The sequence below is a fragment of the Salmo salar genome, chromosome ssa26 (assembly GCF_905237065.1).
Source record: "Salmo salar chromosome ssa26, Ssal_v3.1, whole genome shotgun sequence".
Lineage (NCBI taxonomy): Eukaryota > Metazoa > Chordata > Actinopteri > Salmoniformes > Salmonidae > Salmo > Salmo salar.
Genome location: NC_059467.1, coordinates 34,779,252 through 34,802,745, shown reverse-complemented (window position 1 = coordinate 34,802,745; position 23,494 = coordinate 34,779,252). Strand labels below are relative to the sequence as shown.

Here is a 23,494-nt window from a genome sequence, read left to right as displayed (position 1 = left end):
TTCAGCCACCTCCCACCATCATCATCATCAACTCTCTCTCCCACAGCACCACCAGGGTTCAGCCACCTCCCACCACCATCATCATCATTAACTCTCTCTCCCACAGCACCACCAGGGTTCAGCCACCTCCCACCATCATCATCATTAACTCTCTCTCCCACAGCACCACCAGGGTTCAGCCACCTCCCACCATCATCATCATTAACTCTCTCTCCCACAGCACCACCAGGGTTCAGCCACCTCCCACCATCATCATCATTAACTCTCTGTCCCACAGCACCACCAGGGTTCAGCCACCTCCCACCTTCATCATCATTAACTCTCTCTCCCACAGCACCACCAGGGTTCAGCCACCTCCCACCATCATCATCATCATCATCATCATTAACTCTCTCTCCCACAGCACCACCAGGGTTCAGCCACCTCCCACCATCATCATCATTAACTCTCTCTCCCACAGCACCACCAGGGTTCAGCCACCTCCCACCATCATCATCATTAACTCTCTCTCCCACAGCACCACCAGGGTTCAGCCACCTCCCACCATCATCATCATTAACTCTCTGTCCCACAGCACCACCAGGGTTCAGCCACCTCCCACCATCATCATCATCATTAACTCTCTGTCCCACAGCACCACCAGGGTTCAGCCACCTCCCACCATCATCATCATTAACTCTCTCTCCCACAGCAGCACCAGGGTTCAGCCACCTCCCACCATCATCATTAACTCTCTCTCCCACAGCACCACCAGGATTCAGCCACCTCCCACCACCATCATCATCATTAACTCTCTCTCCCACAGCAGCACCAGGGTTCAGCCACCTCCCACCATCATCATCATCATTAACTCTCTCTCCCACAGCACCACCAGGGTTCATCCACCTCCCACCATCATCATCATTAACTCTCTCCCCCACAGCACCACTAGGGTTCAGCCACCTCCCACCATCATCATTAACTCTCTCTCCCACAGCACCACCAGGGTTCAGCCACCTCCCACCATCATCATCATTAACTCTCTGTCCCACAGCACCACCAGGGTTCAGCCACCTCCCACCATCATCATCATCATTAACTCTCTGTCCCACAGCACCACCAGGGTTCATCCACCTCCCACCATCATCATCATTAACTCTCTCTCCCACAGCACCACCAGGGATCAGCCACCTCCCACCACCCCTGACTGTGACACACAACTATTCTCAAATGTAAGAACTGAGTGTATTTGTGCGTGTGTACCCATGCGGATGTGTAATGGGTGTGTTTTTCCAATGCCCTAGAAATGCTAATTCAGTCAAAATAAACAACTTGTGTGTGTGTGCCAGCTACCTACCTTATTTAACCTTAATTTATACATGTAGGTCAATTAAGAACAAATTCGTATTGACAATGAAGACCTGTCCGCAGTGGCAGAGATGGAAGTAGTACAGGGCAAGACATTGCCTTAGGTTCCATAGCCTATGTTTTATGGTAGGTATACTATTCCGCCTATGTTTTATGGTAGGTATAGTATTCAGCCTATGTTTTATGGTAGGTATAGTATTCAGCCTATGTTTTATGGTAGGTATAGTATTCAGCCTATGTTTTATGGTAGGTATACTATTCCGCCTATGTTTTATGGTAGGTATAGTATTCAGCCTATGTTTTATGGTAGGTATACTATTCCGCCTATGTTTTATGGTAGGTATAGTATTCCGCCTATGTTTTATGGTAGGTATACTATTCCGCCTATGTTTTATGGTAGGTATAGTATTCAGCCTATGTTTTATGGTAGGTATACTATTCCGCCTATGTTTTATGGTAGGTATAGTATTCCGCCTATGTTTTATGGTAGGTATAGTATTCAGCCTATGTTTTATGGTAGGTATAGTATTCAGCCTATGTTTTATGGTAGGTATAGTATTCAGCCTATGTTTTATGGTAGGTATACTATTCCGCCTATGTTTTATGGTAGGTATAGTATTCAGCCTATGTTTTATGGTAGGTATACTATTCCGCCTATGTTTTATGGTAGGTATAGTATTCAGCCTATGTTTTATGGTAGGTATAGTATTCAGCCTATGTTTTATGGTAGGTATACTATTCCGCCTATGTTTTATGGTAGGTATAGTATTCCGCCTATGTTTTATGGTAGGTATAGTATTCCGCCTATGTTTTATGGTAGGTATAGTATTCCGCCTATGTTTTATGGTAGGTATAGTATTCCGCCTATGTTTTATGGTAGGTATAGTATTCCGCCTATGTTTTATGGTAGGTATAGTATTCCGCCTATGTTTTATGGTAGGTATACTATTCAGCCTATGTTTTATGGTAGGTATAGTATTCAGCCTATGTTTTATGGTAGGTATACTACTCCGCCTATGTTTTATGGTAGGTATAGTATTCCGCCTATGTTTTATGGTAGGTATAGTATTCAGCCTATGTTTTATGGTAGGTATACTATTCCGCCTATGTTTTATGGTAGGTATACTATTCCGCCTATGTTTTATGGTAGGTATACTATTCCGCCTATGTTTTATGGTACGTATAGTATTCAGCCTATGTTTTATGGTAGGTATAGTATTCAGCCTATGTTTTATGGTAGGTATACTATTCAGCCTATGACTGCTTATTAAACACATGATACTGCTGATAAAGGACCATGTCTGTCAAAACGTTCCTCCTATAATCAATAGAATGGAGACAAACACATTGTAAACATGTGTTTGGTACCACTCTGTTCCAGCCATTACAATGAGCCCGTCCTCCTAAAGCTCCTCCCACCAGCCTCCTCTGCTGTTCCCTTCGTTCTTTAGTCATGTTTATTTATTTGAATGACTGCCGTGCTCCATCTGGATATGTGTGGAGCACAACTGTATGTCTTGAGCAGCCACTGCCAGCCACAGTCTACTCCCTGTCTGTCCTTATTAACCCGTCTGCATTCGCCTCAAGGATGCTCCGACGATAACCCGAGACCACACACACACACACACACACACACACACACTTAATTTGACTCGTTACACCCACATGCACACCGGTCATGCGCACACAAACAGGATATCTGTACTTCATCCTCTCCCTGGCTGACACACACAGGATATCTGTACTTCATCCTCTCCCTGGCTGACACACACAGGATATCTGTACTTCATCCTCTCCCTGGCTGACATACACAGTCAATCTGACTCATCAAAGGCTTCAGTGTGTTTTCTCAGAAATGCCTCCTCAGAAATCCTTGGAAACCCCCCTCTATAAAGGCTTCCTGGTAGTGATTTGTTTAGTGCTAACTAACTACTGTTAGTCCATCTGTAAGGAGAGTTGCACAAGTCAAGTGGGTCTGATTTGTCATTTGAGAAACAGCACATGAGTACGTCCCTAATGGTACTTTATTTCCTGCATATGGCTCTGGTAAGAAATGGTGCACTATGGGCCCTATAAATAGAATAGGGTTCCATTTGAGGCGACACTCATACCATTTGTCCAAGTCTCAGTATTAGAGACCACTAGGGTATGTTGATGTTAGATCTCCATCAGCAAATCAAGCTCCTCCAGTTCACTCACTCCTTCTTTCTCTCCTTTTCTCACACTCTCTCCCCTCTTCTCCACTTCTCACTCTCTCCTCTCCTTCTCACTTTCTCTCCTCCACCTCTACCCTCCCCTTTTCTGTCAATCTCCACTCAAGCCTCATATAAACCGGTCCAGGGGTATAGGCACGGGGCCCACCTAACTACCGGGGAGCCAGGCCAATAAAGCCACTCAGATTGATCAAAAAATAAATATTTGTATTTATTCATTTAAAAAACAAAATTATGCTCTTTAATTTCCAGTGTTCCAAACAGGACATTATTTGTATTTTTATCTAAACATGCAAACACCATCAGATAGAATTGACAGCAAGCAGTGCACTGGGTTAGTCAGATTTGATGAAATATAACAGAACATATGACCTGGGATGACATTCACTCTCACATGACGGGTTGCCAAAAATAACTACCTGAAAGCCACACCCCCAATAAACCATGAATATGACTGCATTGAGGCATACAGCGCATTCGGAAATTATTATTCAGACCCTTGAACTTTTTCCACATTTTGTTACATTACAGCCTTATTCTAAAATTGATTAAATAGTTTTTTTCCCCCTCAATCTACACACAATACCCCATAATGAAGAAGCAAAAACAGTTAAAAAAAAAGTTTTGCTAATATAAAAAATGTTTAAACTGAAATATCACATTTACATAAATATTCAGACCCTTTACTCAGTACTTTCTTGAAGCACCTTTGGCAGTTATTACAGACTCGAGTCTTCTTGGATATGACATTCCCATTCTTCTCTGCAGATCCTCTCAAGCTCTGTCAGGTTGGATGGGGAGCGTCGTTGCACAGCAATATTCAGGTCTCTCCAGAGATGTTCGATCGGGTTCAAGTCCGGGCACTGGCTGGACCACTCAAGAGCATTCAGAGACTTGTCCTGAAGTCATTCCTGCATTGTCTTGGCTGTGTGCTTAGGGTCAATGTCCTGTTGGGAGCTGAACCTTCGCCCCAGTCTGAGGTCCTGAGCGCTCTGGAGCAGGTTTTCATCAAGGATCTCTCTGTACTTTGTTCCATTCATCTTTCCCTCAATCCTGACAAGTCTCCAAGTCCCTGCCGCTGAAAAACCTCCCCACAGCATGATGCTGCCACCCCCATGCTTCACCGTAGGGATGGTGCCAGGTTTCCGCCAGAAGTGACGCTTGGCATTCAGGCCAAAGAGTTCAATCTTGGTTTCATCAGACCAGAGAAATCTTATTTCTCATGGTCTGAGAGTCTTTAGGGTGCCTTTTGCCAAACTACAAGCAGACTGTCATGTGCCTTTTACTGAGGAGTGGCTTCTGTCTGGCCACTCTACCATAAAGGCCTGATTTGGTGGAGTGCTGCAGAGATGGTTGTTCTTCTGGAAAGTTCTCCCATCTCCACAGAGGAACTCTGGAGCTCTGCCAGAGTGACCATCGGGTTCTTAGTCACCTCTCTGACCAAGGCCCTTCTACCATGATTGTTCAGTTTGGCCGGGCAGCCAGCTCTAGGAAGAGTCTTGGTGGTTCCAAACTTCTTCCATTTAAGAATGATGGAGGCTACTGTGTTCTTGAGGACCTTCAATGCAGCAGACATTTTTTGGTACCCTTCCCCAGATCTGTGCCTCGACACAATCCTGTCTCGGAGCTCTACGGACAATTCCTTCGACCTTATGGCTTGGTTTTTGCTCTGACATGCACTGTCAACTGTGGGATCTTATATAGACAGGTGTGTATCTTTCCAAATCATGTCCAATTTACCACAGGTGGACTCCAATCAAGTTGAAGAAACAACTCAAAGATGATCACTGGAAACAGGATGCACCTGAGCTCAATTTCGAGTCTCATAGCAAAGGGTCTGGATACTTACTTAAATAAGGCTTTTTTTATATACATTTGAGAACATATCTAAAAACCTGTTTATGGGGTGTTGTGTGTAGATTGATGAGGAAAAATTATAATTTCCTCCATTTTAGAATAAGGCTGTAAGGTAACAAAATGTGGAAAAAGTCAAGGAGTCTGAATACTTTCCGAATGCACTGTATGTCACTGTGCTTTATGGCTACAGTATATGCATCATACCAGTGCCTAATTTACCCGTGTGGCTCAGTTGGTAGAGCATGGTGTTTGCAACGCCAGGGTTGTGGGTTCGATTCCCACGGGGGACCAGTACTGAAAAAAAATGTATGATATGTATGCATTCACTACTGTAAGTCGCTCTGGATAAGAGCATCTGCTAAATGACAAAAATGTAAAAATGTAATTTGTTTATTTGGCAAACAAGACAGCTCATAATCCACCTACATTTCTGCAAGCCCACCCACCAATGAATTTCTGGCTATGCCAATGCACCGGACTAGGAACCATGTTTTCTCCTGGGTCTCCCTTCAGTGTATTTGGTTCTTCCCATGTAATGATATGCCATTTAGCAGACACTTTTATCAAAAGCAACTAAAAGTAGTGCATTGATACATTTTGTATGGGTGGAAAAAAAACGCAGCGGGAATCAAACCCACAATCCTGGCATTGCAAGTGCCATGCTCTACCAACTGAGCACACACACACACACACACACACACACACACACACACCTTTCCCTTTACGCGTTCTGTTTATTCTCCCCGTCTTCTCCCGCTCCCTCTTTCTTATCTGTAACAAGTTTGTAAACACACATCTAGGCCAAAAGCTCTGTTTGGCAGAGTTCCCGGTCAGTAGTCGCCCTGTCCAATTAAACGATACACATCTCCCTCACATTCCACTGAGCAGCCCTTCTACTAGGGAAGTCTGGGGGAAGCTGGCGCTGGGCTGGAGCTATGGAAGCCTGGGAAATCTGGCGCTGGGCTGGAGCTATGGAAGCCTGGGGGAAGCTGGCGCTGGGCTGGAGCTATGGAAGCCTGGGAAATCTGGCACTGGGCTAAAGCTAGGGAAGTCTGGGGAATCTGGGAAATCTGGCACTGGGCTGGAGCTAGGGTAGTCTGGGGAAAGCTGGCACTGGGCTGGAGCTAGGGTAGTCTGGGGAAAGCTGGCACTGGGCTGGAGCTAGGGTAGTCTGGGGAAAGCTGGCACTGGGCTGGAGCTAGGGTAGTCTGGGGAAAGCTGGCACTGGGCTGGAGCTAGGGAAGTCTGGGGAATCTGGGGAAAGCTGGCACTGGGCTGGAGCTAGGGTAGTCTGGGGAAATCTGGCACTGGGCTGGAGCTAGGGTAGTCTGGGGAAAGCTGGCACTGGGCTGGAGCTAGGGTAGTCTGGGGAAAGCTGGCACTGGGCTGGAGCTAGGGTAGTCTGGGGAAATCTGGCACTGGGCTGGAGCTAGGGTAGTCTGGGGAAAGCTGGCACTGGGCTGGAGCTAGGGTAGTCTGGGGAAAGCTGGCACTGGGCTGGAGTTAGGGAATTCTGGGGAAAGCTGGCACTGGGCTGGAGTTAGGGAATTCTGGGGGAATCTGGCACTGGGCTGGAGTTAGGGAAGCCTGGGGAAGTCTGGGGTTGCTGGTGCTGGCCTGGTGCTAGTGCAGCCTGGGGAAGCTGGTGCTGGCCTGGAGCTAAGGAAGGCTGAGGGAACATGGGATAGAGTTGGTGGAATCTGGGCTGGGGGACACTGAGTTGGTGCAATGGAAGGCTGGGGAAAGGTGGGGGAATCTGGGTTGAGACTTAGGGAGGTTGCAGGATGCTGGGCTGGGGCTAGGATAGACCGGGGGAAGACTTGGGGAGTCAGGGCTAGTGAAGGTTGGGGGAAAACTAGACCAGGGCTAAGGGAAAACTAGGCTAGGGCTAGGCGGGGTTGGGGATAGCTGGGTTAGGGGACACTGGGGGTAGTTAGGCTGGGACTAGGGGAAGGAGAGACTGGGGTTAGCTGGGCTGGGGGTAACTGGGCTGGGGCTAGGGGAGACTGGGTCTAGGAGAGACTGGGGGTAGCTGGGCTGGGGCTAGGAGAGACTGGGGGTAGCTGGGCTGGGGCTAGGAGAGACTGGGTCTAGGAGAGACTGGGGGTAGCTGGGCTGGGGCTAGGAGAGACTGGGGGTATCTGGGCTGGGGCTAGGAGAGACTGGGTCTAGGAGAGACTGGGGGTAGCTGGGCTGGGGCTAGGAGAGACTGGGTCTAGGAGAGACTGGGGGTAGCTGGGCTGGGGCTAGGAGAGACTGGGGTAGCTGGGCTGGGGCTAGGAGAGACTGGGTCTAGGAGAGACTGGGGTAGCTGGGCTGGGGCTAGGAGAGACTGGGGTAACTGGGCTGGGGCTAGGAGAGACTGGGTCTAGGAGAGACTGGGGGTAGCTGGGCTGGGGCTAGGAGAGACTGGGGGTAGCTGGGCTGGGGATAGGAGAGACTGGGTCTAGGAGAGACTGGGGGTAGCTGGGCTGGGGCTAGGCAGGGGATAGCTGGGTTAGGAGAGACTGGGGGTAGCTGGGTTAGGAGAGACTGGGGATAGCTGGGCTGGGGATAGCTGGGTTAGGAGAGACTGGGGGTAGCTGGGTTAGGAGAGACTGGGGATAGCTGGGTTAGGAGAGACTGGGGATAGCTGGGCTGGGGATAGCTGGGTTAGGAGAGACTGGGGGTAGCTGGGCTGGGGATAGCTGGGTTAGGAGAGACGGGGTAGCTGGGCTGGGGATAGCTGGGTTAGGAGAGACTGGGGGTAGCTGGGCTGGGGCTAGGAGAGACTGAGTCTAGGAGAGACTGGGTCTAGGAGAGACTGGGGGTAGCTGGACTGGGGATAGAGGAAAAAGAAGCAAAAACCAAACTTACGGAGGGGAAGTGTAGCAGTAGGCCGGATACAAGATCGAATGTACCGCTTATCAGACAGAATATACTGAGCCGTACCCAAAACTACATGCTGGACCTTTTATGCCTACTCCATTTTCCCCAGGTCGCAGGGAGCCTGTCTGGCCACTGTTGGCCCCCTAATCACAGAGGCCCTGCTGGAGGTCAACAACAGCTCCTCCTGCGTCTCATTAAGCCAATGGTAGCACATTAGAGCAGGGCTCAGGGGCAGGCAGGGGGAAATGGCTTTAATCATTACGAGACAAGTGGTTTATTTTGACTGAATTAGCCTTTCTATGGCATTGGGAAAACATACCCATTACCCATCCACATGGGTGTACACACACACACACAAAGTCAGTGCCAAAGATAGTGTGAGAAAGCAGTTGGTGGTACCTTCATGGTGATGGGTATTCCACACGATCTCCATTAAACCTGTGACTCATATGAAACCATGGCCAAGAATCCAACTATTCAGGCTGCATCTTCTATGTGTCTCTTTTCATGAAATAGATATTTTGCATTATTCAGTTTAATACACTAAATGGCCTATAAATGTTGTTTTTAACCAAGGTTATGTATTTGCTATAGGACCGTAGTACTTTATGATGTTAGTGATCCATGAATACTGGAGGTGATGCGGAAGCAGTGCATCACTGCATCTGTAGTGTTAGTGTGCAGGCATTTGGCTTTATTTAAGCAGACCTTTTCACCAAGCATCTACATATAATGGATGTAACCCGTCACAACATTACTGTTCTTTCTTATATATGTATATATTTTGAAAGGTATTTTTCAGATTTTACTGAAGAGAGAGAGGGAGGATGACAGTAGGGAAAGATAGATAAAAAGTTGTGTGAAAGGTCAGCAGGCCGGAATCCAACCCATCCTGACACTGTAGATCTGTATGCCGAGGCTGTGGCAGTGCCACTAGTCCAGCCAGGCCACCATTGCCATTATTTAAATACATTTGCTAATATCACACATAGGCTGAAACTGTTCCACCCACCTGTCTGGCACGAGTACAAAGAGAGAAGAGAGTTCAGAACCCTCATTAAAAAAGGACCAAAAACCCAGCATCCCCACCCACCACCCTACAATTCTCCCCATATTTTGGTTCAGCTGTAATATGGTTGACCTCACACACCCTTGTTTTAATTCACTCCAGAAAACACAGCTCTCGCTCTCTGGTCATTTTTATGCTGTTATCTTGAAGTGAGATTACTGCCATAACTGTGCACTGATTACTAGAGTGTATTGCAGGTTAGAATGTGCCCTTTGGCCCTCTAACGCAGTGTGCACCATGTCACAGGGACAGAAACGGCATGGTTGCTAGGGGGGCCACCTGCCTCTGGCTCCCAGTGGTCCCTACTTTGTGTAAGATGGATTCCCACTAAAAATATATTTTTATTTACATTGTTGGACATGAAATTGTGAGAGACTCCAGTCACCAAAGTCATAGACTGTTTTCTCTGCTACCGCACGGCAAGCAGTACCAGAGCGACAAGTCTAGGACCAAAAGGCTCCTTAACAGCTTCTACCCCCAAGCTATATTTGTTTCTACACTGCTGCTACTCACTGTTTGTTATCTATGCATAGTCCCTTCACCCCCACCTACATGTACAAATTACCTCAACTAACCTGTACCCCAGCACACTTACTTGGTACCGGTACCCCCAGTATATAGCCTCATTATTGTTATTGTGTTACTTTGTATTATTTTTTACTTTAGTTTATTTGGTAAATATTCTCTTAACTCTTCTTGAACTGCACTGTTGGTTAAGGGCTTGTAAGTAAGCATTTCACAGTAAGGTCTACACTTGTTGTATTCGGCGTATGTGACAAAATGTTTGACTTGATTTGAAAGACTAAAAACACCAGGAAATCAACTCCAAGTGAATTTAATTTAGAAAGTATTCCCACGCATAATATAAAGACGCGTGATTGTATACAAATGTAAGCAAGGTTTGAAATTATTATGTTTTAGTCAAATATTATATCTGTTTGGGCAAATGATTTGCAATTACTGTATGTTCCGGCCCCCCGACCATCTGCTGAAGAAAAGAAAATGTCCGGCAGCAGAATCTATACTTAACAAAAATATAAAACATAACATGCAACAATTTCAAAGATTTTACTGAGTTATAGTTCATATAAGGAAATCAGTCAATTTAAATGAATTCATTAGGCCCTAATCTATGGATTTCACACAACTTCGCAGGGGATAGGCCCACTCAATGGGGAGACAGACCCAGCCAATCAGAATGAGTTTTTTCCCCACTAAAGAGAATTTGTACAGACAGAAATACTCCTCAGCACCGTGGTTACACGTGGTCTGCAATTGTGAAGCCGGTTGGACGTACTGCCAAATTATCTAAAAATATGTTGGAGGCAGCTTATGGTAGAGAAATGAACATTCAATTCTCTGTCAACAGCTCTGGTGGACATTCCTGCAGTCAGCATGCCAATTGCACACTCCCTCAAAACATCTGTGGCATTGTGTTGTGAGACAAAACTGAACATTTTAAAGTGACCTTAAAGTGGCCTCCCCAGCACAGCATGCACCTGTGTAATGATCATTCTGTTCAATCAGCAAACATTTTTAGAGAAAAAAGCTTTTTGTGCGTATGGAACATTTCTGGGATTTTTTATTTCAGTGCATGAAACATGGGACCAACACTTTACATGTTGCGTTTATATTTCTGTTCAGTGTAGCTGATGATCCCTGGTGCAGGCCATCGTTTCCCAACACATCTTCAGGGACCCCAGGACTGGACATTTTTGTTCCAGCCCAGAACGAACACACCTGATTCAACTAATCAAGGCAAGGGCTTGGTGATTAGATTCCCTAGTTGAATCAGATGTGTTATTGCTGGTCTAGAACTAAAATGCGCAGGGCATGGGTTCCTAAACTAACGGGTTTCTGTAAAACACTGGTCAGGCCTGGTGGTTCCTAAGGTCGGGATTAAATCTGAAACCTCCCTATATGACACTTAAAGGGAATTTCCAATTGAGCTGATATCTGCTGTGTTTACCATTAATTTGATCTCCACCAACACGTTAACATTGCCGCGTTGCCAAGAAGTGCAATTAGATTGAATCCTGGCCTAAACTATTTTGTGCTATGACCCAACTATACTCTTGAATGTATGCAGCTGTGCCGGAGCTACCAAAAGGTTTCTATGGGAACGGGGTGCTTTTCTGGGTAAAGAAAACAATAAAAATGACACCTATGACTGCAACAATGATATATTCAGTTAATTTTGCATCAGCTTTTTTTTTAAGTAGTTTTCTTTTTTTACAAAAGAGCACCATGAAATTAACTGAATACGTCAGAGTCATCTGCAGCTTTTGAATGATCCACCAAGTGAACAAAAGACAGTGTTTCTAGCCAGTCCCCCATCCTCCATGACCACAGGGACTTAGCTGTGACCCACTATTTGGTGAACACTGGTTTAAAAATAGATTATCTGGAACTTTTTGCAGTTTTTAGCTAATAGTTCTGAAAGTAGCCAAAAGTGGTCCCCGAAAATTGCGTACTAAGTCACATATGTACAGATATGTGCACCACATCATTGTGCTCTCTCTTGCTTTGCTATGTGTGCATCTTGCTAGCTGTCACTCAAATGGCAATGGGCTAACGCTCATTGGCTGGAACTTGAATTGCTAGGTGGCTGGCCCACGTGGGGGAAAATGTAGGGTAAATAGTGCCACAGCTTTCAGTAAACAGTCACTTTCAAACTAGGGGTTTCGCAGCTAATTGAGTTAGGACAGTAATTCTGCTAATATATTATGCATGTATGAACTACACATAGACACATCCAGCGCAGACCGGGAGGTTTAAAAAAAGACTTACTAGTGGCCAGTGTTCCAGAGCTTGCCTTTAAGGCCTGGAGGACGCATATAGACTAGGTACTTCAGTAAATAGAGTTGAAAATACTAAAAAACATGACATTTGAACCCTAAATCTGAACAGACTTAATGGGCGGGAACAATGAGACACTCACGGTCAGGCAACGATCCTGGTCAGGGATTAGCCCAAACAATGAGGCAGCAATTCATCATTGCACGAGTATGAAACACTGAAATGGTCGATCCATGGGTATACCTCAATCCAAAATGAATAACCAAAATGAGCACCATATAATGAATTTGTTTCAGTTGAGGCAGGAAACTGGATCAACACAACTGATGGCGTGGGACATGGCTTTTGACAATCTTTGACTTTGTGTAATGCCCCTTTAAGCAACATAAGGAGTTTAAGACCTTCACTTTGAAAAGCAGTGCTGAGTATTGACCAAATGCATTATGTTTAATGTGATGCTATTCTAAGGACAGAGGTTGCTGTTTAAATTAATCCCACACCTTGGTTGTGTCTTGGGGTCTCTGACCATTGCTCCTAGAACTCAAAGATTCTCCTCTGTTCCTCTACTGCCTGACTGGCTGCACCAGCATTCTGCTTCTCAGGACGAACAGACGAAATCTCTTGACATTGTCATACGTCTTGGATTATGAGCTTATCTTTTTTACTGAGACAGACCATCCGTCTGATCCGGTGTGGCTGACCATCTACGGTCATGCTCTTCCTCAGCCAGCTCCAACATTTGGAACTACTGACATGGTGAATAACACCTGGGTCGTGTTCAGTAGGGCAAGCAACTGAACATTTTATAAAATGTTTTGCAATGCCAAACGAAAATGTGCGTTTCTTTCTGTTTTCTTCCGTTTGGTTCCTAATGAACATGACCTGATCTCCTTTTAGGTCACTGCCAAACACATTAGAACACCTCCATTTTTCCACCAACACTTCCTCCACTGAGAATTGAAAATACACACATTTTTATACACTTGGTTTTCACTGTGGAAATAGTCTGGTCAAATCAAATCAAATTTTATTGGTCACATACACATGGTTAGCAGATGTTAACGCGAGTGTAGCGAAATGCTTGTGCTTCTAGTTCCGACAATGCAATATCTAACAAGTAATCTAACCTAACAATTTCACAACAACTACTTTATACACACAAGTGTAAAGGAATGAATAAGAATATGTACATATAAATATATGGATGAACGATGGCCGTGCGGCATAGGCAAGATGCAATAGATGGTATAGAGTACAGTATATACATATGAGATGAGTAATGTAGGGTATGTAAACATTATATAAAGTGGCATTGTTTAAAGTGACTAGTGATAGAATTATTACATCAATTTTTTTATTATTAAAGTGGCTAGAGACATTGGAGTGTCCCAGGTCTGTTTGTGCTGTATATCTAACTCCTAATGTTGTAGGATCTTAATTTTAACCAGTCTGCTACAGCAGGAAAATAATCCTGCAGCAACAGGAAATGTGAATTATAATTAATGGACATTTTTGTAGGGGCTGATACATTTTTCGTTATGAAAAATCAAGTCTGACATTTCATAGAGGAAATGATGAAACATCAGTAGTCTTTTTAAGCCTCAAACACAAGTTTTACATTTCCTTGCAGGAAAGTTCTCCTGCGACAGATTGGTAAAATGAAGATCGTACATCTGTGTGGTCATTCATGCCAAATCATACGATGATAGAAGTTGAGAGACAGCAAACAGATCTGGGACCAGAGTACAGTGGAATACCAGCCAACACATAAACATGCGATTGGGGGGAGAAAGTGCAAGGTGATATTAATATAGACAAACACAACTGAACTATCATAGTCATAGCATTCTTGACGTGACTATTGACCTGTAAAGTCTTATCTGACAGTGTACTTTGCGACACTCCAATGTCACTCAATGAGGATCCAGCCACATTATTTGAATCATTACTATATCCCAACCGCACGCAAATACAAGGTATAGTGCTGACCCAAACCAACAGTCCACTGTGCTGGCTCAGATACCGTATGTTCTTTTCACATTGTTGTTATTTCCAGCGAGGTTTCACTTCCAGCAACTATGGTGGGTACATAACCAGGCCAGCACAGTACAGCTCGGCATGGCTCTGCTTAATAGTGTGAACAGTTTAAAACAGAAGAGGCTATATCACAGTGTGACCGACCAGAGATCTAAGGCTACAGCCACACAGACTCATGAACAACAATGAAACTGTCAAAAGTACAACACAAGTCAAATATTTTCGGAGGAGTTTAATCAGTCAAAAGACAGAAAGTTTGTGCGTTTTTTTGGCAGACAATCACCCATTTTCATTGATCCGGCACGGGATGACTCCCATTGAAAGAACATTTGATTCATCTGAAATTCTGACACAAAATCCCAGTGTGCCGATGGCCTTATCCGGGTCTCCTGCGCGCGGAGCCCCTGAGCTTGGAGAGCAGACCCACGTCTTCAGGTTTCAAACACGCGAACGTTGATCCGAACCTCCTTTACACCATCAAGGATCAGACCTGCTTATCCATGACCTTCATTAAAGTATCGATTACACGCTGCCTCATGCATAAACATACATGCCCATCGCCAAGCGATCGAAATTCCACCCCCGGGGGAAGAGATCTCTTGAGTGACGACATCGACATTCTGAAGATGTCGCTTTAATTAGGGAACTCATTCCGGAGGGATGTGAGCAGCGTGCCATAGTACATTGAGCTGTCTCGCTCCCATACAAACATTCCTCAAGAGACGGATCTGAGAGAAAGACTGTTATCCCTCTCATGTCCCGAACATTCAACCTAATCTCACATTAGCCAATTTGACAGACTACAGACCAGTACAGGAAACATCATAGGTTGATCCTGAGGAAGCTCATGTCGACCGTTAAATCGAGAAGACTCACTATTTTATTTGTGCTTCTAATATAAAAATTGCATTTGATTAGTCAAAAAGTGCTTCATTAGCAGGTCTAAAATCCCAAAGCCCACCCAGATGTTCTGATTCTCATTTCCCCCCAGGAATATCTTCTTCAGTGAATGACATACAATATCTAGGAACAGTAGATGATACTTCAACTCTTCAGGAAAATAAAACACCTCATCTCCTATTAGGGATTGAGTATTGAGGCACAATCCAGTCCCCTTATTCCAACAGCCATGAGACTCCCCTTATTCTAGTGGGGCGGTTCTGTAGAACAGCCATGAGACTCCCCTTATTCTAGTGGGGCGGTTCTGTAGAACAGCCATGATAAGACTGCCCTTATTCTAGTGGGGAGGTTCTGTAGAACAGCCATGATAAGACTGCCCTTATTCTAGTGGGGCGGTTCTGTAGAACAGCCATGATAAGACTCCCCTTATTCTAGTGGGGCGGTTCTGTAGAACAGCCATGATCAGACTGCCCTTATTCTAGTGGGGCGGTTCTGTAGAACAGCCATGATAAGACTGCCCTTATTCTAGTGGGGCGGTTCTGTAGAACAGCCATGATAAGACTCCCCTTATTCTAGTGGGGCGGTTCTGTAGAACAGCCATGATAAGACTCCCCTTATTCTAGTGGGGCGGTTCTGTAGAACAGCCATGATCAGACTCCCCTTATTCTAGTGGGGCGGTTCTGTAGAACAGCCATGATAAGACTCCCCTTATTCTAGTGGGGCGGTTCTGTAGAACAGCCATGATAAGACTCCCCTTATTCTAGTGGGGCGGTTCTGTAGAACAGCCATGATAAGACTCCCCTTATTCTAGTGGGGCGGTTCTGTAGAACAGCCATGATAAGACTCCCCTTATTCTAGTGGGGCGGTTCTGTAGAACAGCCATGATAAGACTCCCCTTATTCTAGTGGGGCGGTTCTGTAGAACAGCCATGATAAGACTGCCCTTATTCTAGTGGGGCGGTTCTGTAGAACAGCCATGATAAGACTCCCCTTATTCTAGTGGGGCGGTTCTGTAGAACAGCCATGATAAGACTCCCCTTATTCTAGTGGGGCGGTTCTGTAGAACAGCCATGAGACTCCCCTTATTCTAGTGGGGCGGTTCTGTAGAACAGCCATGATAAGACTGCCCTTATTCTAGTGGGGCGGTTCTGTAGAACAGCCATGAAGACTCCCCTTATTCTAGTGGGGCGGTTCTGTAGAACAGCCATGATAAGACTGCCCTTATTCTAGTGGGGCGGTTCTGTAGAACAGCCATGTAAGACTCCCCTTATTCTAGTGGGGCGGTTCTGTAGAACAGCCATGAGACTCCCCTTATTCTAGTGGGGCGGTTCTGTAGAACAGCCATGATAAGACTGCCCTTATTCTAGTGGGGCGGTTCTGTAGAACAGCCATGATAAGACTCCCCTTATTCTAGTGGGGCGGTTCTGTAGAACAGCCATGATAAGACTGCCCTTATTCTAGTGGGGCGGTTCTGTAGAACAGCCATGATAAGACTGCCCTTATTCTAGTGGGGCGGTTCTGTAGAACAGCCATGATAGACTCCCCTTATTCTAGTGGGGCGGTTCTGTAGAACAGCCATGAAAGACTCCCCTTATTCTAGTGGGGCGGTTCTGTAGAACAGCCATGATAAGACTCCCCTTATTCTAGTGGGGCGGTTCTGTAGAACAGCCATGATAAGACTGCCCTTATTCTAGTGGGGCGGTTCTGTAGAACAGCCATGATAAGACTGCCCTTATTCTAGTGGGGCGGTTCTGTAGAACAGCCATGATAAGACTGCCCTTATTCTAGTGGGGCGGTTCTGTAGAACAGCCATGATAAGACTGCCCTTATTCTAGTGGGGCGGTTCTGTAGAACAGCCATGATAAGACTCCCCTTATTCTAGTGGGGCGGTTCTGTAGAACAGCCATGATAAGACTGCCCTTATTCTAGTGGGGCGGTTCTGTAGAACAGCCATGATAAGACTGCCCTTATTCTAGTGGGGCGGTTCTGTAGAACAGCCATGATAAGACTGCCCTTATTCTAGTGGGGCGGTTCTGTAGAACAGCCATGATAAGACTGCCCTTATTCTAGTGGGGCGGTTCTGTAGAACAGCCATGATAAGACTGCCCTTATTCTAGTGGGGCGGTTCTGTAGAACAGCCATGATAAGACTGCCCTTATTCTAGTGGGGCGGTTCTGTAGAACAGCCATGATAAGACTGCCCTTATTCTAGTGGGGCGGTTCTGTAGAACAGCCATGATAAGACTGCCCTTATTCTAGTGGGGCGGTTCTGTAGAACAGCCATGATAAGACTGCCCTTATTCTAGTGGGGCGGTTCTGTAGAACAGCCATGATAAGACTGCCCTTATTCTAGTGGGGCGGTTCTGTAGAACAGCCATGATAAGACTGCCCTTATTCTAGTGGGGCGGTTCTGTAGAACAGCCATGATAAGACTCCCCTTATTCTAGTGGGGCGGTTCTGTAGAACAGCCATGATAAGACTGCCCTTATTCTAGTGGGGCGGTTCTGTAGAACAGCCATGATGGGATACATATGAAGCTGGATATTTATAGCCTCTGACATTTGGAGATAAAGGAAATGGAGACAGATGAGAGGAATGCACAGCCAGGGGCTTCTATACAAGCCACGCTGCTGCAGTCTCTCATGGATGGGGGTTACCTCAGACTAGTTAGGCTACTTCACTCCACTCTTGATAAGTATGCCTGACTGCATCATACTCTGATAGGGACTGTTACACACACACCCACACACCCACAGCAAACAAAAGCTCGTACACACACACTATGTGTTTGTCAGGGCGTTCAAGAGCAAACTTTCCCTTGTTTACCATAACAATGTGTACAGTCACTAGACCTAATAATAGCATTTTTGAAGTGTTAGCCAACTGCCAATCAAGGACAGCATGTACAGTGGGCTGTACATCACAGGTAATCCTACAGTTGTTTATCGTTGAAAAGATCATGTGTTCTCGAAATAATCTTAATATACTCATATACAAATCACACAGCACCTTCATAGTTAAATTGGATAAATCAGATATGGATGCTTTAATACCCTAACACCATTATATATATATATATATATAGTAGGCTACACACTCACACAGGAGACAAACTACCACTGGAATTTATCACCGACCATCCCTTGGTGTAGACCAGGTATTCCCAAACTGGGGTACGCGCAATGCCGCCAGGTGTTCGCCAAATACATTTTTTATTCACATTTTCAAACAGTCCATTTATATTTTCCTTCTGGGCTATAGGTTTGGGGTTTTTTCTCACCCGAGTAGCCTCGTTTCACTGCAAAAATAAAACTAAACCATCTAGTGTTCAGCGAAATAACAACACAATGTCAAATACAGGTAGCCTAGTCAAGTTATTAACATCCAATCACATTAACCGTTACGCTCTCGTGGGAATTCCACTAACGGTCCGTATGTAGCTGCTGCTCATGTTGGTATCTGTACTGATGGTGCAAAATCCATGACAGGGAGACATAGTGGAGTGGTAATGGTATGCAAGCAGTTGTTCCCGACGCCACTTGGATACACTGCAGCATCCACCGAGAGGCTCTTGCTGCCAAGGTAATGCCTGACAGCTTGAAAGGCGTTTTGGACACTACAGTGAAAATGGTTAACTTTGTATAAAGCAAGGCCCCTGAACTCTCGTGTATTTTCTGCACTATGCAATGATATGGGCAGCGACCATGTAACACTTTTACAACATACAGAAGTGCGCTGGTTATCAAGGGGCAAAGTATTGACACGTTTTTGGGGAATTGAGAGACAAGCTTAAAGTTTTTACTGACCATAATTTTCACTTGTCTGACCACTTGCATGATGACGAGTTTCTCACACAACTGGCCTACCTGGGTGATGTTTTTTCTCGCCTAAATGATCTGAATCTAGGATTACAGGGACTCTCGCAACTATATTCAATGTGCTGGACAAAATTGAGGCTATGATTAAGAAGTTGGAGCTCTTCTCTGTCTGCATTAACAAGGACAACACACAGGTCTTTCCATCATTGTATAATTTTTGGTGTGCAAATTAACTCAAACTTATGGACAATGTCAAATGTGATTTGGGAAGCAGCTGAGTGAGTTGGGTGCACAATTACGCAGGTACTTTCCCGACACAACTGGATTCATTATCCCTTTCCTGCCCTGCCTCCAGTCCACTTACCGATATCTGAACAAGAGAGCCTCATCAAAACTGCAACAAGCGGTTCTGTGAAAATGTTATTTAAAATCAGAACCACTGCCAGATTTCTGGATTGGGCTGTGCTCAGAGTATCCTGCCCTTGGCAAATCGAGCTGTTAAGACACTGATGCCCTTTGCAACCATGTACCTGTGTGAGAGTGGATTCTCGGCCCTCACTAGCATGAAAATTAAATACAGGCACAGACTGTGTGTGGAAAAGGATTTAAGACTGAGACTCTCTCCAATACAACCCAACATTGCAGAGTTATGTGCATCCTTTCAAGCACACCCTTCTCATTAACCTGTGGTGAGTTATTCACAGATTAACAAATAAGGTTTTATATGTAACATGGTTAAATAAAGAGCAAAAATATTGATTATTTGTGCCCTGATCCTATAAGAGCTCTGTCACTTCCCACAAGCCGGGTTGTGACAAACTCACACTCATTCTTATGTTTAATAAATGTATCGTATAGTGTGTGTGTGGCAGGCTTACAATGATGGCAAAAAACAACATTTGAGAGAACGAAGACCCTGGTGCTAGAGGGGGTACGCAGCTGGAGGTTGAATGTTTGAAGGGGTATGGGACTATAAAAACTTTGGGAACAACTGGTGTAGACCACACACACACACACACACACACACACACACACACACACACACACACACACACACTCAGATTACAGTAATAATCGACTAGGTGAGAGCTTGCCAAGTTACTAAATCAACTTAAAAGCACTTGATATGGGCCACTAAATACTCCCCTTTCATTCTCTACAACAATTAGGCTGTGTGGATTAATAGTAACTTTATCAGAGTTATGTACAACGTCATTTTTTTTTAAATGTACAACGTCATAAACATATACTTCAGCATAAACATAGGCTACACTTGTACGGTCATAAACTTGTAGGCTATATCAAATTTTAAACTGCGTTTATAACCATACACCTGCGTTTATAACCATACCCCTGCGTTTATAACCATACCCCTGCGTTTATAACCATACCCCTGCGTTTATAACCATACCCCTGCGTTTATAACCATACCCCTGCGTTTATAACCATACCCCTGCGTCTTACCTGGTTAGTAATGTTGACATGGTAGGTCCTTGTCAAATGTGAGCAGCTGTGTTGCATTCGATGTCAGGTGCAATTTTACGCTTGCATCATGATCCAAGCAGTTTCAGGACAGTCAATGGGTTTGTTGGGCATCCCGGAGTCAGTGGAGTCCAAGAGAACGTTCACGAATTTAAATTCAAAATGAGTTGAAATCCATACTTTGAGAGATGTTTACCTGTACTTTGTTGAAATACCGTAACCAGAGAATTCACTTGTGATCTCTTTCATTCAAGCTTAGAACGTTTGGCTATGCAAAGAGTTCCAAATATATCCTTTGCAGTTCTATTCCATGTTCTTCCTGCGAAAGGCGCGACGAATCTCTTTCGGGAAGACGAGGCAAAACTCATCTCTCTCGCCAAGTAGACATTCAGGTGCAAATGTCACAGGACACACACTGCGCTCTGACTCTGGCCGTGCCAGGATTAAATAACATTTGTATTATGTTCTATTCTCAGCGATAACTTTCTGAGGAAAACGCAATGGTTTATCATTGGAATGGTCCCAATAGCGCAGGTGATCGCACACCCGATTGCTAGATTAGTGTACAGAAAGCATAGGCTAAACTACTGGCAAGAATAACATTGCAATCTGACAAATTTGGTTTACATTTCAGGCAATTTAGCAATGGTGGGCTAATATAAGAACAGTAGGCATATGCTCTTAAAATGGCATGAATGTGCGATTAAGCCTAATGCTGTCTATTTTCACATGCGCACAAAATCAATATTGTTTTTCCCATTTAAGCAACTTTTTTTGAACGAGCTCTTACAAGTTGGATGAGCATTACGAACAAATAGATATGCTAAGCAAATAAAATGTCATGAGGACAAGGCTACTCCTCTGTATTCTTCATGAGTCAACGTCTGTTCCACTTGCAGCCGGAAAATAATATCCTTTTGATACGCCGTTACCAGCAACCAACAGGACAGGTAGGTAGCCCTGTCCCTCTCTCTCTGAATTGAAACAAGTTGTTTAGGGCCCAGTCCTTTTGTGAATATCCTACACACGCAAGCCTTTTCAGATAGAATAGAACGCTGTCAATAAATAATGTCAACCCCGCAAGCGACAACCACCCTTTAGTTATAGTTCTCCAATAGGGATCATCTTGTCAAAAAATAAACTCGCCGATAAGAAAAAAGCTTCTCTCATATCTGAGTGTATCCAGTTATCGCTTCAGCATGCTGCCTACACCTGAGGCCCGCTCCCCTATGCTGCATTCCATTGAAAATGTAGTAAACACTCCCCTTTTCACTCAGCGCGTCCAATCGAGAGTGCTATCGCTCAGTAGCCCCGCAACAACAAAATCAAAAATCAGGAATCGAATGATCTGCTATTTTAGTCTGTGTGTCTGAAATGATTAGAGACTAGGGGACTGGGTTATGTACACATAACTGTCAAAATACATGAAAAACTTGAGTAAATGAGGGATACAAAGTATATTGAAAGCAGGTGCTTTCACACAGATGTGGTTCCTGAGTTAATTAAGTAATTAACATCCCATCATGCCTAGGGTCATGTATAAAAATGCCCAGTTGCCCATTTTCTTGCCGACCATGGCTGCATTCTTAGAAAAAAGAGTTCCAAAAGGGTTCTTCGGCTGTCGCCATAGGATAACCCTTTTGGCTTCCATGTAGAACCTTCTGTGGAAAGGGTTCTACCTGGAGCCCAAAAGGTTTCTTCAAAGGGTTCCGCAATGGGGACAACCGAACAAACCTTCTAGGTTCTACCTTTTTTCTAAGCGCGTAGAAGAAGAGATCTCAGTGACTTTGAAAGAGGCGTCTCAAAGGAACATAGGGGGTTTAAAGGGTGTGTGTGTGTCTCAGTCACCAGATCTCAACCCAACTGAACACTTATGGGACATTCTGGATCAGTGCCTGAGACAGCGTTTTACATCACCATCAACAAAACACCAAAATGAAGGAATTTCTTGTGGAAGAATGATGCCAAATTGATTCTACAAGTGTCTGGAACTCTATTGGAGGGATGTGACATCATTCTTCCAAAATTTCAAAATTCCTTCATTTTGTTGATGGTGGTGTAAAACGCTGTCTCAGGCACTGCTCCAGAAAGTGTTGAGTTGGGTTGAGATCTGGTGACTGAGACACACACACACCCTTTAAACCCCCTATGTTCCTTTGAGACGCCTCCTTGAAGCTGTTCTGTGGGCTCGTGGTGGCCCAACACCCTATGAAGACACTTTATGTTGGTTATTTTATTCTGACAGTTACCTGTAGCAAGCCTACTGTGTATTGTCTGTGGCTGGCTACTGTAGCTGTCAGACACAAAAGTTCTGCTATGCATTCTTCTTGACCTGTAGGTTACATGGCTACAAGCTGACTTTCAAACTCTTTGCTCTTTTAACCTATATTAAAATATAAAGGCCTATGACACTTAAATGATCTCTTTGGCTATTAGTGAAAGTATCCTATTTTTGCCATGCGGTTGTACCAATGTCCAGTAAAAAGTGATGGGAGAAAAGAACATGGGGAGTGACGTGTGATCCGTCTCTCTGACAATGAGTCCCAGACTGCCTGTCTCTCCCCATAGGCCTCATCACACACCTCCTCCCCATAGGCCTCGTCACACACCTCCTCCCCATAGGCCTCGTCACACACCTCCTCCCCATAGGCCTCGTCACACACCTCCTCCCCATAGGCCTCGTCACACACCTCCTCCCCATAGGCCTCATCACACACCTCCTCCCCATAGGTCTCATCACACACCTCCTCTCCATAGGCCTCATCACACACCTCCTCCCCATAGGTCTCATCACACACCTCCTCCCCATAGGTCTCATCACACACCTCCTCTCCATAGGCCTCATCACACACCTCCTCCCCATAGGTCTCATCACACACCTCCTCTCCATAGGCCTCATCACACACCTCCTCCCCATAGGTCTCATCACACACCTCCTCTCCATAGGTCTCATCACACACCTCCTCTCCATAGGTCTCATCACACACCTCCTCTCCATAGGCCTCATCACACACCTCCTCCCCATAGGTCTCATCACACACCTCCTCCCCATAGGTCTCATCACACACCTCCTCCCCATAGGTCTCATCACACACCTCCTCTCCAT

General features: G+C 45.1%; 1 protein-coding gene across 1 annotated transcript in view; it reads right to left on the bottom strand.

Moving 5' to 3' along the window:
- Window positions 1–21,696, bottom strand: part of LOC106562621 (ADAMTS-like protein 5) — a 61,507-nt gene extending 39,811 nt beyond the window's left edge. Inside the window, exon 1 of the mRNA XM_045708199.1 lies at window positions 20,371–21,696. Coding sequence (XP_045564155.1) covers window positions 20,371–20,390 — 20 coding nt within the window. The 5' untranslated portion in view covers window positions 20,391–21,696. The remainder of the gene's footprint in view (window positions 1–20,370) is intronic.
- Window positions 21,697–23,494: the final 1,798 nt, after the last annotated feature.